Below are 18,518 nucleotides of genomic sequence, written 5' to 3' on the forward strand. Positions count from 1 at the left end.
ATAGTTATATTTCCTTTCCAGGGTTAACGAATATAAAGTAACTACATATTATTTGAAAACTTTCCTACTGCCAAAGATACTAACACAGTCTTTTATAAGATCTTTGACAAAGTGTTCTTTCCTCGTGTCGGCTGAGGGTAGTGAGGAGAAGACTTGAGAATAATAGTGGTAAGTTGTATCGCATGCCATCGGTTTTTTTCGACGATATTTAAGTGCAGTAATAATTCATATAGTATATTCTTTCATCGCTTTCTAGATAGAACAAGCATGTTGTTAAGTCCAGTGTTAAAATTTGTTAATCCACTGTAACGAGACTTAACCTCTGTATTTCAGTGCCAGGATGGCGCCCAAAAGGAATAATATGATCCCTAATGGGCATTTTCATAAGGATTGGCAGCGATTTGTGAAAACTTGGTTCAACCAACCAGCAAGAAAAATTAGGCGAAGACAAAACAGAATTAAGAAGGCAAAGGCTATTGCTCCAAGGCCAGCAGCCGGTCCTTTGAGACCCGTTGTGCGATGTCCAACGTTTAGGTATCATACTAAATTACGTGCAGGTCGTGGTTTCACACTGGAAGAAATAAAGGTAGGTGTAATATGACCACGTGGTTTATGTAATGTTACGTGGTGTATGAACATGTGATGTAGGTATTTAGATGTGAGTTTTCTTTGTAGCTATGGTTGCGGGTATTTTGAAGGATTATGTTGCAGCAGTAGTATTGCCGTTAAATTGTAGCTCATGCTCATTAACCGAAAACACGTTCAAGAACGATGCGGATTACAAGACTTGTTTCGTGTAGTCAGCTGTTTAGGTAGTCTCGTATTTTCTGTGTAGTACTGTTTCTTGCTGAAGCTTGTCTTGTAAGTAGTGCTGGCGTTTGAGATTAATGTATGCTAGCTTTTGAGAGCTGGTGATTACATGGGAAAATATTTAAAAACATTAAACTATAGGATCATATGTACATTTGGTGTATATTATTAATATCTGTTAGTGGAAATTGTTCATTTTTAGTTCTGTGGATTGTTAGCATCACTGGGAATGAATAGAGTGATATGGTTTTGAGGTGAAAGTACTTTTTTTTTTTTTTCCATGAACTATTGTGGCACTATGAATGCTCTCATGATCAGATGTAGGGAGATTTCAGCAAACAGTAAGGTATAATTTTATTAGCTGGTACTGCTGTGCTACCTATTGTGGTTTCTGTACTTATCTTTCTATTTCAGGGTGCTGGACTCAATGCAAATTTTGCAAGATCGATTGGGATTGCTGTTGATCATCGTCGTAGGAACAAGTCAGTGGAATCCCTGCAGCAGAATGTTCAACGTCTGAAGGAGTACCGATCTAAACTCATACTATTCCCTGTTCATGAAAATAAGCGACTAAGGAAGGGTGAAGCCACGGTATGTTATTTTCCGCTCTTAGCATTTTTACGTAGTTTAATCAATGTTAAGAGTTGAGAGCTCTGTTTTTACATGGCTGGGCTATGTTGGATGTGGAACCTTTCAGTTGTGCCAGTTTCGTAAAAATGTTCTACAGGTCTTAAATTCCGTTGGTTGTAAGTTGAAAATTTTCCCATGTGGAAGGAATAGCAGTGTTACAGCCATTGGTTTCAAAATTTGAAACATGTTCAACGAAATTGTAGAAAAGCTGTTTAAAATATAAATGCAGTATAAAATGCCTTGCTTCATAAATTAAATATCTAGGGTGGTGTATGTCTTACGATAGAGTTGAACTGGTGGCTGTCTGTTGTGCCCTTTTCATAGCATCAACTATTTGTATTTTTGCCCATTTCTAATTTTGTCCCGTCAGATACTTTTCACACCCCTTCCTCTCATTCCTCCCACTTTTCCTCTATAATTCTTTGTTGCTTACAGTTTCTACACAATATGTGTCCTGGCCAAGTTTTTCCTCTTTCTGGTCACTTCCAATCTTCTTTCAGCCCTATTTTCTTCATTACTTTGTCACTCCTAATTCTGTCACTCCACTGCACCTTATGCGTTCTCCTCCACTTTATTTCAAAAGTGTCTAGATATCTTTCTTTTTAAACTGGCTGATTCATATGGGTCAAGAGGAATGTTGATTACTAGTTGTCAGCTTGACCAGTGACATAATGTTAATGGCTACTGTCATGCATTTTGGTGCATGTTTTTGTGGAAGCAAAGGTCCTGGTTGTGACAGCCTATATGTAACTTAGCCCGTTTGAAAAACCTGCTACACTGCAGTTGCCATGTTTACTACATTTGATGTGTTCCCTGTGGTTCTAGTCAAAGCCAATGACTAGTATCAAATATTCCTCTTTATCCTTCACTGCAGTAAAACACTACACTCCAGGCGTAATAATTAGCAAATCTTTTCCTCCGTTCCATTGGAATTGGTTAGTAACTACTTCACTCAAATGCACTTTTCTGTGGACATCATCCTTGTCCTCCTGTACAGCTTCCAGATACAAGAAGGATTTTTTCATGTAAGAGTGGACATTTCTCTCTTGCTTATGCTCAGGACGTTTGTTTCCTTTTCATTCAATAGTCATCGCATTATGCAATGCTTTTGAGCATCTGACTGAGCAAGGCAGTGACATGGACTCACATTTGGGAGGCCAACATTTCAAATTTTCTGTCTAGCCATCCTGATTTCGATTTTGTGCAATTTCTCTAAATTGCTCGAAGTAAATAATTCTTTGGAAGGGGATGAGTGGTTTTTCTCACTCAACTGTCATTATTCTTGGCTTGTGCTCCATCTCTAATGTCTTTCTCGGTGGGATGTTTAAGTTGGCGTACTAATCTTCCTGTCTTTCTTAAACATTTGCTGTTGTCCATCTGCTGATTCTTCCAGTACTGCTTCATTGTATGTTAGTCTGTATCCATCCTCCTCCCATTAAAATGCCTCTTCCAACCTTTCTGATCTTACCTACCAGTTCTTCACCATCATATTTCTTGAACAGCTTCAGTGACAATGAGCATTCTTGCCTGACACCTTCCATTGCTCATCTCTTCTGTTTCCTTATTTGCTACTGTCAGTTTCTGCTTTGTGTACATCTCCTTTATTAACATTTTATCTCTCCAGTCTAGACCAACATTCTGAAATTCTCAGCGGTGTGCACTAGTTGATACCAAATACCTTCCCCAGGTGATGAAATATCATTGTTCATTTCCAACTTTGTCTCAAATCATTCTCGGGCAACTTGTAGTACCCCTTGTTTGTTTGATCTTTCTGAACTTGAATGGAACAGGTCTTCCCTAAGTTTTCCTCTATTTTCTTTTAACTTCTCCTTAGTATCACCCTATATACAGACTTTGTGACATGACTGACAAAACTAATTGTCCTATAGTCTTTGCATTCTTTTGCAGTGCTCTTTTTAGGTCAAGGTAGTATAGTGGTCTTAGGTAGATCTTGGAACTTAATTTGTTATAAATTGTTTCCTACCTCAATCTGGCTATTGCATTAGGATCTTGAGACTTTTAGTACCTCAGATTGTATTGTCAGAGATTGATGCTTTCTTTTCCTGGAGCTCCTGAATTGTTCCCAAATTCCATTTCAGTATCTTAAGACCTCAGTCTTCTTCATTCAGTCTCCCTTTATTTTAAAATCTGCCTGGTGTTATCTATCTGTGCACTTTATAACTTTCCACATAATCCATCCAAACATTCTTCTCTTCTGTTTGTATTGTCTTCTTCCTGTATTTAACATTCCTTGTTTATTTTCATAGCTTCTCTTTTTTTAAAAAAAAAAAACCAACACACTTCGCTGTTCTGTAAATCTCTTCCTTTTTTTTTTTTTTATTAAATTCTTCCTCAGTTTCCTCACCCAGTCCTTTTTAGCTTGGTCAGTTAACCTTCTTAGTTTGCTTTCAGTTTTCTGTACTGTCTTCTGCCTTCTTCAGAATTATCGGTTTAATTAAATTTTACTTACAGCAGCGGCAGTGTACTGTGTTACTGTTAGCAAAGTGCAATCGATCTGCACAAGCACACAAAGTGGATCCATGCTTTTTAATTAACTTGTGGGAGAAGGTAGGTGGGATTAATGTGTGTTCATAATACTTGCACATTGATTATACTAGAAAACATTGATCCACATTGTGTCCTCGCACAGATTTCGTGTTGCCAACATTGGAACACCACACTGATGCTGCTGTAAGTAAAATTTTACTGTCATTTTTTCATTTCCTGTGCTTATCCATTTTACCCAACATGCTCGTTGTTATTCCTTGTATTTCTAACAATATTCCACTCTTCATAGACTTCTGCACTTCCCCTTACATGTTCCAATTTATTTTAGACATAGTAACTATTCGAAGCTTCCTGGCAGATTAAAACTGTGTGCCGGACCGAGACTCGAACTATTCCTTTGGCCGAGCGGTTGTAGGCACTTCAGTCTGGAACCGTGCGACCGCTACGGTCGCAGGTTTGTATCCTGCCTCAGGTGTGGATGTGTGTGATGTTCTTAGGTTGTGTATATTTTTTTTTTTTTTTTTTTTTTTTTTTTTTTTTTTTTTTTTTTTGGCGGGGGGCACGACGACTGATGACCTGACACGTTAAGTCCCATAGTGCTCAGTCATTTGAACTATTCCTTTGTTTCCTTCTTCAGTTTCCCAACATCCCGTTTATTTCATCATCTGTCGTTTTTTTCTTAATATGCTGTAATCTTGTCATGTTATATGAATTAACGGTGGTTTTTCTTCTGATGAAGGCTGTGGCCAAAAGCTTTATGTAAGTGTCTTTTAATTGTGCCTGCCTGCAACATGTGTTGTATTTGGGTATTTTTTAGACAATTATTAAACATTAGGCATTAGAAGATAAAAATCTTTATAACCGAAATAGTATTTCTGCAATATTTTTCTATCCATTAATTTTTTAAGTGGGTAATGTGCGCCAGTGCTGTACACCTTTCTCACAAAAGTTTTCCCTCATATTTTTGATTTTGAATGTAAATTAATATTGGGTGGGAGTGGATAAAATATATTGCCGAAGTTAACGAAAATCAACTTTCCAACATAACATTTTAAAGCAAGGTGCTGCCCTCAAGAAAGCTTCACGTACTGTGTGCCAGTATGAAGTCTCTTTGTGAAGACCTTTTCTCATGCCTCCTTAAATTTCAATTCTTTGTGGGTGTCAGGTGGTCTGGGAAATGCCTGGCTGTAAAGCAGGAGGTCTGGAAAATGCCTGGCTGTAAAGTGTGTTGCATTTGGTGGGTATCCTATTGATGGCCCTTGTTGTGGTGAAGATTTGGCCAGTTCTCAAAGACTAATCATGAAGCTCATTCTGCTTTATAAAATTTATGAAAAAGTCTAGGTCGCAATGGTTATTTTATTTTAAATTACCAGTTTTGGCCTAGTCTTAGGCCATCTTCAGAACAGTACCATCAGCTGAAGCTGACAGTGTCCAGAACACAGTAGACATAAGTTGCTGAGGGACCGATGGCTTTTGTAGTCCCTTCAACCCCCACAAACCAACCAACATCAGTTGCCGAAACTGCTGCAGTTTTTCCTGTTGTATTGTCACAAAATCTGGACTGGTGTACCAACTGTCAAGATAAAAACAGTGGCTTTTTCAGAATGGATAATGTGCAAGCTCCAAAACAAGTAGAGGTAATTGTTTCCTCTGGATAGTGGCTACCATAAATAGTGTTCTTTCCACTGTAAACCACACATACCCACAGCTGCATTCACACAGTTCATTGAATTTGATGCCAAATCTGCTGCACTTCGGTGAAATAAAATTGCTTCAAACCAAGCTGCCCATCCCAGAGCAACAATAATTTGTCAACGATGTTCCTTTCTGGCTTGCATCCTGATCTGAACTTATGCTACAGATGCTCCACAATCATGTGAATTTTGAATACTTTTCTTCTAATAGTTTTTAGGGTATCATCAGTGGTATTGCCAGCAAAGTGGAGGAATTGAAGTATGAGTATTCCAACAAATCACTTGGAATATCCTGCCATCTGTCAACACTGTGTGCGCTGCTAAATTGAGAAAGAAGTGTTGTGAATACAAGTTTGTCTGTTGTTTTCATTTTGCACAAAGGATCATCCACAAAACACATGAAACAACTCATCATGTCATATTGTTTGAGGCACAACTGTACCACTATTATCACTGAGAAAATTGAACTAGCATGCACAAATGCACTAGGTACCATATGTTGCAGTAGTGTCTTGTCATCAAAAATGTCTGAATCAAAACGTCTTTCACTAGCCTTTACATTTGTATCTAGAAAACTTTGAGAACTGTCACTTAAATTGTCACTTTCTAAAAGCAGCTGCTCTATCTCCTAATCTGATAAACTACGTCTTTTTGCCATTGCAAAAGATCACTGACTAAAGCGGCAGTAAACACTGCTCCTGCAACAATGGGCACATACCGCCGTCATGCGCTCAAATGGATAATGTTGTAACTACACAGAATATGCTGTATTGCATGAAGAGAGCTGCCATCTAATACATCAGACCAATAACTTGTCATTGCCACTAGCTGCTAGACACAGGATGCAGTGGATGGATATCTGTCCAACCCACTGTGGATTAGCAGTGTGTGAATGGATATATCCTTCATAACTGCTTAGAGTTAAAGAACTCTGATGCTTTTTACATTGGATTGATGTTTCACATTTGGTGGCTTTAACATGAAAAGGGTTGATAAACATTGTCTTGATTGGCTTCAAAAAAGAGAATTTTGTAACAGCTTCTAGTGACCAATATCTAACCTGTAACCACCCCAAAATCCTCATTTCATCTTTCATCGCTTTTATTTTAGATAGTTCTAAGCAAAAATTGGCATAAAGATTGTAAATTCATTTTTTATTCTCTTTTATACTGAGTCATGCGATTTTTGCCTGTTAACAAATCATAAAATTGTAAGTTATGATGTGGATCAATTGTGAAATGTCTTCTGGCTTGCTGTAAGGGCTCTGCTTTCTTCACTATCAAATTGTGGTATTTCATCACTTCGGAACAAGCCTTCTTGTGGTCTGTAATTGGTAAAAGGAGTATGAACGTTTTACTCAGTCCCATACACTTTCATAGTGTCCTTTACTTTTCTATTGCCACTTGGCCACATTTCAGTGAGTTTGCTAGTTCCATCTTCATTTTCTGGCATAACGGGTGGTCAGCTGTGTGACTTCCTTGTCCTTTGAGGTAACATATATCCTGTAGTTCATACTTCCTGGCAGTGCTTCTGATGCTTGCTCTGATTTTCACTCACTTCTGTAGATGTTGTTAATAGTTGGTCCTCTGAGTAGGATTTACCTTTCTTGATGTGTGTTTGTGGCATTTTATGACACTTTTTGCTTGAAATAAATGAAAATTGGCTTGTAGAACCACTAGCAATATGCTGTCTGGAACTTCAGTATTTATAAAATTTCCTTCCTTGCCACACTATCAAGAAATTTTCTTTGCTTGAAGAGTGTGTGATGCAGACTGGTAACTCTTCATGTAATTTAACTATTGTTGGTGCACTGGTACAATGTAAATTTAAATTAGAAGTTGAAAATAAAAAGATTGACATTTTTATGCTACATTTTCTAATGTAAACACTATGGAATTAAAATTTGGTCCAAAGTGTGTAAAATTACATGGCAAATACTGCTGTATGAGAAAACAAGTTGACAAAAATTCAATTTCTGTAGGGCTGTCTGTTAATTACCCCAAATTTGCCTGTCTAAAAATTAACCGCAAGTCACCCTACCTGTTGTGGAGTTTGGAGCACCCTGGTCATTTTGATTTGTGGAGATCAGTAGGGTTCAGTTTTCAGATGCTGAGAAGGTGACTTTTTCGGCAATGTTCAAAGGTTTTTAAGAGTTCGTTGAGAATCCTTGGTTTGAAATATTTTTTGAAAGTATCTGTCTGGAGTGTAGCCTGATACAGACGTGAAATGTGAAAGATAGATTGTACAGACCACTTGAGAATAGATGAATTTGGGATGTGGTGATAACAGAAGTGTGTGAAAGATTAGATGGACAGACCAAATAATTAATGAAGAGGTACTGAATTGATTGACAGGCAAGAGCTGTATGGAATAACTTAATTCAAGTTATAAATACAGTAATGGGAAGTCATTAGTGGAAATGGAGGATTGTGGATAACCATTCTCTGGATAAGCTGATTGGTGTTATTGTATGTAGTGAGAGCTCTTCAGTTGGCTTATTGTGAGGTAGTGCCTAATTTAGGTTGATAATATATGCATAACTGAGCTGAAAGTTGTAAGTGTAATGATTTTTACTCCATCACCATTGTATTTGTTTACTGTAGCATTGTGTGGTTCTAGTAATGGCAAAGTGCAATAATATCATGATTGAGTAATTTGGTTGAGGCATTAAGTATTCAGTATTGACATAATCAAGACAAAAACATAAAGCTTTCTGATGTCCCTCTGGGCTAACAAATGTTAGTGTGGGCACACATTATCTGAGACTGCAGTGGAGTTTCATGAATGTAGCTATTCTGTATATATGTTCATACTGTGAAAACTATTGTGAAGTGCTTGTCAGAGGGTACTTCCCAATTTGCAAGCTATTAGAGCTTCTTCCTGTTCCATTCATGAAGTATGGGAAGTATGTTTAAATGCTTCTCTATGCACTGCAGTTAATGTAAGCTTGTCTTGCAATATGTTGGATTGTAATATATTCCTAGTGCCTTCATTTAATGCTATTTCTTGGAACTTCGTAAATAGGCTTTCTAGGGATAGTTTGCGTCTTACTTGTCTGTCAGTTCACTATCTTTGTGGCACTTTCCCATGGGTCAAACATGTGCTGTTCTCTGTATGCATTCAGTATCCCCTATTAGTCCTGTTTTGTACGAGTCCCACACACTTCAGAAACATTAGAGGCTGGATCACCCAAGTGGTATGTAAGAAGTCTTTGTAAACTGAAAGATTTTTACTATTCTACCAGTGACTCTTGTCTACTACATGCTTTACCTATTACTGAGCATGTGTGATAGTTCCAGTTCATTTTCCTGTGCATTGTCACACTCGGGTATTTTCCATCTAACTGCCACTCTGAAGTCTCATTATAGATAAAACCATCATTTGCAGTAAGTTGGAAGTTACTATTAATATTATGTGCAAGGTCATTATATACAACATGAATAGCAAGAGCCCCCAACACACCATCCTGAGGCACCCATGAAGTTACACCTGCTTTTTTTGACACTCCATCCAAGATATCCTTCTCAAAAATCATCAGTCCAGTCACAGATTTCCCTCGACCCCCATAAGATTGTACACTCATGCTCATAAATTAAGGATAATTGCAGAATGTGGTACCACACAATGTGGCACTACACAAAACTGGTGCTAATAGCATAGATGCATAGGGGACACACACAACTCAGATGTGTAAGTCCACGGTATTGGTGATAAGTTGAGAAAACCGTCCTGAAACACATGCTACAAAACGCCACTGTTTCCTGCACACGTACCCCGACATCAGTATGGGATATGATCACCATGCACACGTACACAGGCCACACAATGGGTTGGCATACTATGGATCAGGTGGTCGAGCAGCTGATGGAGTATAGCCTCCCATTCTTGCACCAATGCCTGTCGGAACTCCTGAAGTGTCGCAGGGGTTTGAAGACGTGCGGCGATACTTTGACAGAGAGTGTCCCAGATGTGCTCGATGGGGTTTAGGTCTGGAGAACAGGCAGGCCATTCCATTTGCCTGATATCTTCTGTTTCAAGGTACTCTTCCATGATGGCAGCTCGGTGGGGCCTTGTGTCCACTTCCATCAGGATGAAGGTGGGATCCACTGCCACCCTGAAAAGGTGGACATACTGGTGCAAAATGACGTACCGATACACCTGACCTGTTGCAGTTCCTCTGTCAAAGACATGCAGGGGTGTACGTGCATCAGTCAATCCCACCCCACACCATCAAACCACGACCGCCATACACGTCCCTTTCAAGGCCCTTAAGGAGTTGGTATCTGGTTCCTGGTTGACGCCAGATGAAAACCCGACAAGAATCACTGTTCAGACTACCTGGACTCGTCCGTGAACATACCCTGGGACCACTGTTCCAATGACCATGTACTGTGTTCTCGACACCAGGCTTTACGGGCTCTCCTGTGACCTGGGGTCAGTAGAATGCACCTTGCAGGTCTCCGGGCAAGTAAACCACGCCTGTTCAATTGTCAGTAGATTGTGTGTCTGGAGACAACTGTTCCATTGGCTGCGGTAAGGTCCCGAGCAAGGCTACCTGCAGTACTCTGTGGCTGTCTGTGGGCACTGATGTTGAGATCAGTCTTCTTGTGGTGTTGTACACTGTGGACGCCCCATACTGTAGTGCCTGGACATGTTCTCTGTCTGCTGGTATCGTTGCCATAATCTTGATATCACACTTCGTGGCACATGGAGGGCCCGTGCTACAACCTGCTGCGTTTGACCAGCCTCATGTCACCCTAGTATTCTACCCCTCATAAGTCGCCATTAGCACGTCTGAAACTGCAGGCGCGCACACACGCACACACACGCACACACACGCACACACACGCACACACACGCACACACACGCACACACACGCACACACACACACACACACACACACACACACACACTGTACTCCGGCAGTGCGACATACGCTTTCTTCCTACTACTTCGTTGGAGGGATCTGTGGTAGATTGTATTTGAGGCTAACTCCACTGCAAACTGTATATAGAATCTAATAGGGATCCCATCAGGCTTTGGAGCTTTGTTAGATTTCAGCCATTTCTCAGTTCCAGTCACTGATTTTACTTCTCTGTGCAGTGGCACGAGAATTAAATTGAAGCCTGGGATTTTCATTTTTAAGGGAATGTCTGAAAATGAAGTTAAGCATTTTTGCTTCCATTTTGCTACCCTCAATTTCAATCCTTGTTATCTCTGAGTGTTGAGGCACTAATTTCAGGATCACAAACACCCTTTACGTATGACCATCATTTATTTGGGTTTTGTGGGAGATCTTTTGGTAATATTTTGCTGTGGTACTTCATGCAGTACCCAGTTGAGAGCCAAACATATTTTCTTTGGCATGTCTCTAGTCCTGTATATTGTTTTACACCTGTTATGCAGCAGTGTTACTTTAAAAGGTTTTTTTTTTTTTTTTTTACAGTGACCATATACAATGGTGGGGTCCCTCCCATCATGAACTATTGTACTGGGTACATATGTTTACTATGTGGAGTCATCTATTCTAGATGTGAGCCACAGTTCATCTATATGTTCCTCTAAAGAGCTAAATATCTCTGAGTTTCTCATCGAGATAAATCATTACAGCTTCTGTATCTAGTTCACTGAAAATATAAATCCAATGTCTTTTAGTTACCCTTCGTATTTTGGTAATAATTGTTGCTGCAAATACCTCATGGCCACTGATAGTTTCTATGTAGGTATCCTCAGATATCAAGTCTGTTTGTTGCTCTTAGGTCAAACATATTTTGAACTTGGGTTTCTGTAAAGTTTTCTGCTACATCTGGAGGTGAGTGGTGGTCAGTAAAAGAATTGAACATAATTTTATGCCCACCCATGATACTAAGTTTTGCCCAAGCAGTATCACATGCAGTTTGTTTCTATCTTGGTGAGCTAGTTTCTTGCCTACTGTGACAGATACTCCACCTTTATCTACCTTTAGCCTATCCTAAAAAATTTTCACAAGTATCACACTATCAATTTTGGGTTTCAACCAGCATTCTTTACCTAAAATAGTGAGGGTTCCACAGTGTTTCAAACTCATGCACTTCATTGCGAATACAGATATACTAGTTGTCAAAGCTTAGCAACATTTCAGTCTTGTTTATATGCATATTGACCACTCATCACCGCAACTATGTTCACCCCGATAGCTGAATGGTCAGCATGACGGACTGCCGTCCTAAGCGGCCTGGGTTTGATTCCCGGCTGGGTTGGGGATTTCCTCCACTCAGGGATTGAGTGTTGTTGTCTTCATTATTTCATTCCCATCTGGTGCGCAGGTTGCCCAATGTGGCGTCGAATGTTATAAGACCTGCACCAGGGCAGCCGGACCTGCCCTGTAGGGGCCCTGCTGGCCAATGATGCCAAATGCTCATTTTCATTTTTACTGCAACTATATGGTGAGAAGGGACAGTTTAATAGGAGACATCCTGTGGCTTCGAGGCTTAGTTAATTTGGTGGGAAAGTAAAATGAGAGGAGAGGGTAAAAAAATTAAAGGGCTAAATAAAGAAAGTAGATGGAAATAGGTGCATTGCTGTACTTAATTTCTATATGAATGAAAAGTCCAGAGAAGAGTGCTGCATCAAACCTGGCTATAGTCTGAAGATGAACCTTAATGTAGCACTATTGCAAAATTGCCAAGCCATGGAGTTTAAGGGAGTACTGAAGCTCATAGTTACACAAAATTGTGTCCAACCAGTCTGTAAACATTAGCATCAAAGCTGAGGATGCTGATTGATTATTCAAACTACATTAGCACAGTGCAGTTTGCTTTCACCCAAGTATACCCATGTGTACATGATTCAGAAATTAAAACAGTAAGAAACAAGTGAGCGTCATCATTGGAAACTCTGCTACTGATGTATACATAATAACTGCAATTTTAAATAACCGCCAGAACTCGCGAAAAACTATGGCGTATTCTTCAGCTTCTGCTGATAGCGGTAGAATAGAGTGTATACTGATGGCAATTTTACTGTTTCAATGTTAGTTATGGAAGACTTGGTATATATTGCATGGAAAAAGTAATGTTCCATATATATACCAACTTATCGTGAGAAGTAAAGTTGCAGCTGCTGCAACAAGTACTTGGTCCAGCAGTGCCCACTGGTTTTCATGTCAGTAGTTACCCCACACGTGTGATTTAAAAATTTTGACATTATCTATTATTTTCTCCTGTTTGTTTCTACAGTGCACTTTAGTATCTGGCCAATGTTATAAACAAGCTAACAGTATATTTTTCTGCCATCTGTATTTTCTCTCTTCCCCAATACAGTTCAAATACTGTTCTGATGATTTATTGCAGTTTAAAGTCAGTTAATGAAAACCTGCAGAAACATTTTGAAAGGGTCCCTAAAATGCCTCCTGCATTTCTAGTAGAATCTAAAATGAATATCTTACGTATTATCCTACATGTCGTGCACAAGTAGGTACACTATGCACATTACGGAATGTAATGGTGATTAGCAGTCTATCCTTTTCATAATATTGTCATTATTCCATCCTGGATTTTCTATTATTTGAATTTACCTTTAAGATAAATTCATCATGAAAATGGGAGTGTCCCTGAAGGTCTCCATCCTATTTCAGTCTGTTAGTATTAATCCAGTTAACAGACAAGAATAATATTGGGGGAAATAGGGATACTAGAGAAACATTTTTTGTTGTGAATACCTGTGTATTAATCTGCAAATGGCGTAATTTTTAATTTATTTTATGTTTTAATTCCTTCTAATTCTTTAACAGGAGGAGGAGAGGAAGGTGGCTAGCCAACTGAAAACAACAGTGATGCCAATAAAGCAGCCATCTGTGAAACCTAAAGCAAGGACTATTACCGAAGAGGATAAGAAGTTCTCTGCCTTTACTGCTCTGCGCAAGGTTTGTGTCTACACATATATTTTGAAAGATAGTTTTGTCTTGTTTTGCCTGTGGTCAAGTGTGCTAGTAACATTGTAACATGTTAATAACACAGCGTATGCTTTGCTTTTGACTTAATGCATAGCCATCATGTAGTAGAGAAACTTGAACAAATCTCATGTGTTCTAGGCACGTGCTGATGCTCGTTTGGTGGGTATAAGAGCTAAACGGCTGAAGGATGCTGCTGAGAACCCAGATGATGTAAGCAAGGCAGGCAAGGAAGCAAAGAAGAAGAAGAAGTGAAATTGATGTTAACTGTGTAATATTTTCACAAATAAATGATAAAGGGAATGTGTTCTGTTACACCCTACTTTGACTTCTACAATGAATGCCTTCCAACGTTCACAATGTCCTTATTGTCTGTCCCCATTAATCCGCTGCTTCGAACCTGTTGCCCTGTAACTCATACCCCTGTAAAAATTGTAGCTGGAAGATATGTCTCACAAATCCTCAATGTACAGACTACTCCAGTCCTGCCACAGGCATTTAAGACCCCATCAGAGGGAGGTTGCCTGTGAAATGAGCACAGCTGCAACCACTGTGCAGCATTCTATGGGCATGACCACACACAAGCTGCCTGACTGCATGAAAGGCCACTTTACGATGTTCGGTGGTAGAATTAGGCTCGTTCTTGACACCTGATGTCCAACATTCTCAGACAGCAAATGGGTGTTCTGTAGTATTCTGAAACCTCTACTGTGAAAACACAACATGATAACAACTTTAATTATGTGTTGAAAGTCACTCCATTTGTTGAGAATTTTTGTGGGTGATAGTGGTAAGCAAGAAATTCTGCACAAGCAACTGAGGGACATAGTTTGCAGGATACATGCTTTCTTAAAGTGCGAAGCCCCTCTATGCACATACCAAAATAGTTCTTGAAACTGGCAAAACTGCTTTCCCCGTCCATGCCTGGAGCAACGTGGACTGCCATCTTCTTGAATAGGACTAGGCTTGTGCCTTGCCTGCCTCTATCTCCTTCTCTGCTCTTAACATGAGCTCACATGCATCATCCTTTCCTTTTCTCTGGTTCTCGAGCATAACCTCTTGATGCTGCACTTGGCAGCCCACCTTCCTGTGTCTGCAATGCCCCTGCACACTCCCACAGGCAGAATCGCAGCACCCCCCCCCCCTCCCCATCTTGTTTTCCCTTGCCTCCTCCATGCCTTTTCTGTACCCCCATCCCAGAGAAGATTATTACTACAGGTATTTATGTAGATATTTCCCTTGGGTTATGTAGGTCGACATTAGGAGAGATGTTTTTGTTCTAACATTTTCTTATTATAGTCAAAGTAGTTGTGGGACACTCTGATGTAACAGTGCGTGGGTGGTAAGCATTATTACAAATAAAGCTATCCATCTCTCAAGTCTCCAGAATAAAAATTTTTCCACTCATTAGTTGATGAGTCATTTTGTTATGGTTTACTTGTGTTTCTTGGTAAATCAGTGTTTTGTTACATCATATTCCAAGTCTTCCGGTTTCAGTAGGCTTGTGGTAATAGAATTTTGAAAAGCCCTATCTTCACTGGAAGTTTATTCTTATAAACCTAGTAAAACAGAGGACTGAGATCACTGACATGTTCTCACTTACAGCAATCCAGTCAGATTAAAACTTGTCATTAAATTGATTATTCTATAGAACTTGTTCATATTGCCAATCTTCTGAGTACACTGGTTCAGTCCAATTTTTATACAGGTATTTCATTTGGGCTCTGAAGGCAATATTCAAGGGATTAATAGTATTAAGGGCCTGATTCATTCTTAGGAATTAGTACTGTAAGTAGTGGCAGTCAGAAAGTATAGAGCGTATCTCATTACGAAGGAGAACTTTGGAAGTGTAGGCAAAGTCTTTGTTGTGCAGAGATACTGCTGCAGTAAAATGCATAACTGACATTAATGATATTTGGTCAAGAGTTCAGCAATTTGTGGAAAGATGAATTAGGGTATTAAGAGGCCAAGCTTGAGCATAGCTCAGGCCACAAAACTGAAAAGATCATGCCCAAGTATGTGAGAGCTGCCCATTGCTAGAAAACTGGATTTGTTTAGTATGAGGACAATGTATGGTGGTCTCGTGATCTGCCCTGTAACTTGGGCTGCCTTCTGTTGTCAATTTCTAGAATTATTCTGGAAAAAAAATTGGTGAGCATAATAGCTACTGTCCTAAATGACTGAGCCAATATGATCTCATGGCCATAATTTTGTGTGTGCATGTGCGCACACTCATTAGTGGGGGGAATAACATGTAGCCCCAATGACTGGAGCACTGAGCAACATGAGCACTGTTCAACTTTTGGGTTTGATCTGCCTCAGTTGTGATGCGGTAAGTGCATTGGGTTCCTATTCGAAAGGGCCCAGGTTTGATTCTCAGCCGGGTTGGAGGCTTTTCGGAGGGTCGGGACAAATGGACTATATTATACGCATTATTGCTAAACTGCCTCGTTCACACAAAGCTGAACCATAACATGTACAGCCAGAAACATCAAGTCATGATTCAATCCCTAGTTCCCACTTTCATAACTGGGCTCTACTGCATATTTCAGTTGTTCAATAAGAATGTACACTATGTGATCAAAAGGTGCACTGTCTTGCTACCTACTGCCAGGTACTCCATATCAGCGACCTCAATTGCCATTAGACATTGTGAGAGCAGAATGGGGTGCTCCACGGAACTCACAGACTTCAAATGTGGTCAGGTGATTGGGTGTCACTTGTATCATATGTCTGTATGCAAGATTTCCATACTCCTAAACATCCCTAGGTCCATTGTTTCTGATGTGATAGTGAAGTGGAAACGTGAAAGGACATGTACTGCACAAAAGCGTGCAGGCTGCCCTCGTCTGTTGACTGAGAGACTGCAGACAGTTGAAGAGGATCGTATGTGTAATAGGCAGACATCGGCCCAGACCATCACACAGGAATTCCAAATTGCATCAGGCTCCTCTGCAGGTACTAAGACAGTTAGGTGGAGAAGAGAAAACGTGGATTCCGTGGTCGAGCGGCTGCTCGTAAGTCACACAGGTAAATACCAAACACCACCTCACTTGGTGTAAGGCGTGTAAACATTGGACAATTTAACAGTGGAAAAACGTTGTGTGTAGTGACAAATCACAGTGCACAATGTGGCGATCTGATGACATGGTGTGGATGTGACAAATGCCTGGTGAGTCATCTTCCAGCAGTAAAATTCGGAGATGGTGGTGTTATTTTGTGGTCGTGTTTTTCGTGGAGGGGGCTTGCACCCCTTGTTTTGCATGGTACTATCACAGCACAGGCCCACATTGATGTTTTGAGCACCGTCTTGCTTCACACTGTTGAAGAGCAATTCGGGGATGGGAGGGCATCTTTCAACACGATCGAGCACCTGTTCATAATGCATGGCCTGTTATGGAGTGGTTACGCAACAACAACAACATCTCTGTAATGGTCTAGCCAGCACAGAGTCCTGACCTGAATCCTATAGAACACATTTGGCGTGTTTTGGACTGCCAACTTCGTACTAGGTCTCACTGACAGACGTCGATACTTCTCCTCAGTGCATCCGTGAAGAATGGGCTGCCATTCCTCAAGAAACCTTCCAGCACCTGATTGAACGTATGCCTGCGAGAGTGGAAGCTCTCGTCAAAGCAAAGGGTGGGCCAACACCATATTGAATATTTTCTCTCTCTCTCTCTCTCTCTCTCTCTCTCTCTCTCTCTCTCACACACACACACACACACACACACACACACACACACACACACAGAGAGAGAGAGAGAGAGAGAGAGAGAGAGAGAGAGAGAGAGAGAAGGTGAGCCCAATAAAACCAGAAACTGACTATACTATACTTCGAGTTAGTGTAGTCTGCTTTACAATTCTTTGTATGGCTTACTGGTGCTTGATACTTGGAGTTTAGATGTTAGCAGGCCTTCTCTGCCCTTAATCTTACCTGTTTTAATGGACTAAACTCTAAAGTATGGTACTGTAAGATAATAGCATAGGCAAGAATTATGTTTCTCACATTACTTGCTTTGTAGGAACTGTACCACATTTCCACCCATGATTTTTCTCTAAATATTTTGATGGTATTGCCAAGATAATGCCTCTGTTGAGGTCAAAATTAAGTGCGACAGTCTCGTATAACATCTCTAGATGAAACCAAGTTAATTGTTGAATAATTTTATCAGCTACCTGATTCTGCTGTGACAGTCATTCAAAGAAAGTATACAATCGCACAGAAATACCCAGATAGAGGCGACTTTCAGTCTACCAAGTATAGACTGGCATGCGTATGAATTCATTGCACGGGGGCACAGATAGACAGTCTTGCAAAGTACTTTTGAACACAGTTTTCCGAAAACTGTCTTGAGCAGCTAGTTTAGCACCCAACATGCAGTGGAAATATCTTAGACCTTGTTGCTACAAACAAGCCAGACCTTGTCGATGAAATTGGGAAAACCTTGAGCAAGCAAAGCTGTTGCACTCTCGGTTCAAAAGAGAACACCTAAATGATGATAGGCGAAGGATAGCAGAGATTGTTCACCTGTGCAAAAATCTATACATGACGCATACAACTACCATTGTCATATCTTAGCCAAAGATCTGGACAAGAACCCAAGAAAATTCTGGTCCTATGTAAAATCACAAAGCAGGTCTAAGGCTTCCAACCACTCACTGACCAGTGTAGTGTGGCAGTAGAAGATAACAAAACAGAAGCTGAAGTTTTATATTTCATGTTTAAGAAATCATTTGTGCAGGTGGTGGTACAAACATACCATCATATAGAGTGCTGTACAGGTGACAGTAATAAGCATCACTGGTGTAGAGAAACAACTGAAAGAGTTGAAAACAAACAATTTGCCACATCTGGAGGGAATCTGAATCTGGTTTTCCAAAGAGAACTATACAGCATTTTCCCCTTACTTAGCTTGCATTTATTGTGATTTTCTCATCCAGT

The 18,518-nt window shown here is 40.1% G+C and overlaps 1 protein-coding gene across 1 annotated transcript; it reads left to right on the forward strand.

Annotated features, from left to right (window-relative positions):
- Positions 1-22: 22 nt before the first annotated feature.
- Positions 23-13,888, forward strand: LOC126262850 (60S ribosomal protein L13). Its single transcript, XM_049959718.1, has 5 exons — positions 23-168; positions 334-586; positions 1,225-1,401; positions 13,415-13,546; positions 13,715-13,888. The coding sequence occupies exons 2-5, from the start codon at positions 341-343 to the stop codon at positions 13,826-13,828; spliced, it is 669 nt and encodes a 222-aa protein (XP_049815675.1). The 5' UTR covers positions 23-168; positions 334-340; the 3' UTR covers positions 13,829-13,888.
- The last annotated feature ends 4,630 nt before the right edge of the window (positions 13,889-18,518 follow it).

This window comes from Schistocerca nitens, chromosome 6, assembly GCF_023898315.1.
Source record: "Schistocerca nitens isolate TAMUIC-IGC-003100 chromosome 6, iqSchNite1.1, whole genome shotgun sequence".
Taxonomy (NCBI): Eukaryota; Metazoa; Arthropoda; class Insecta; order Orthoptera; family Acrididae; genus Schistocerca; species Schistocerca nitens.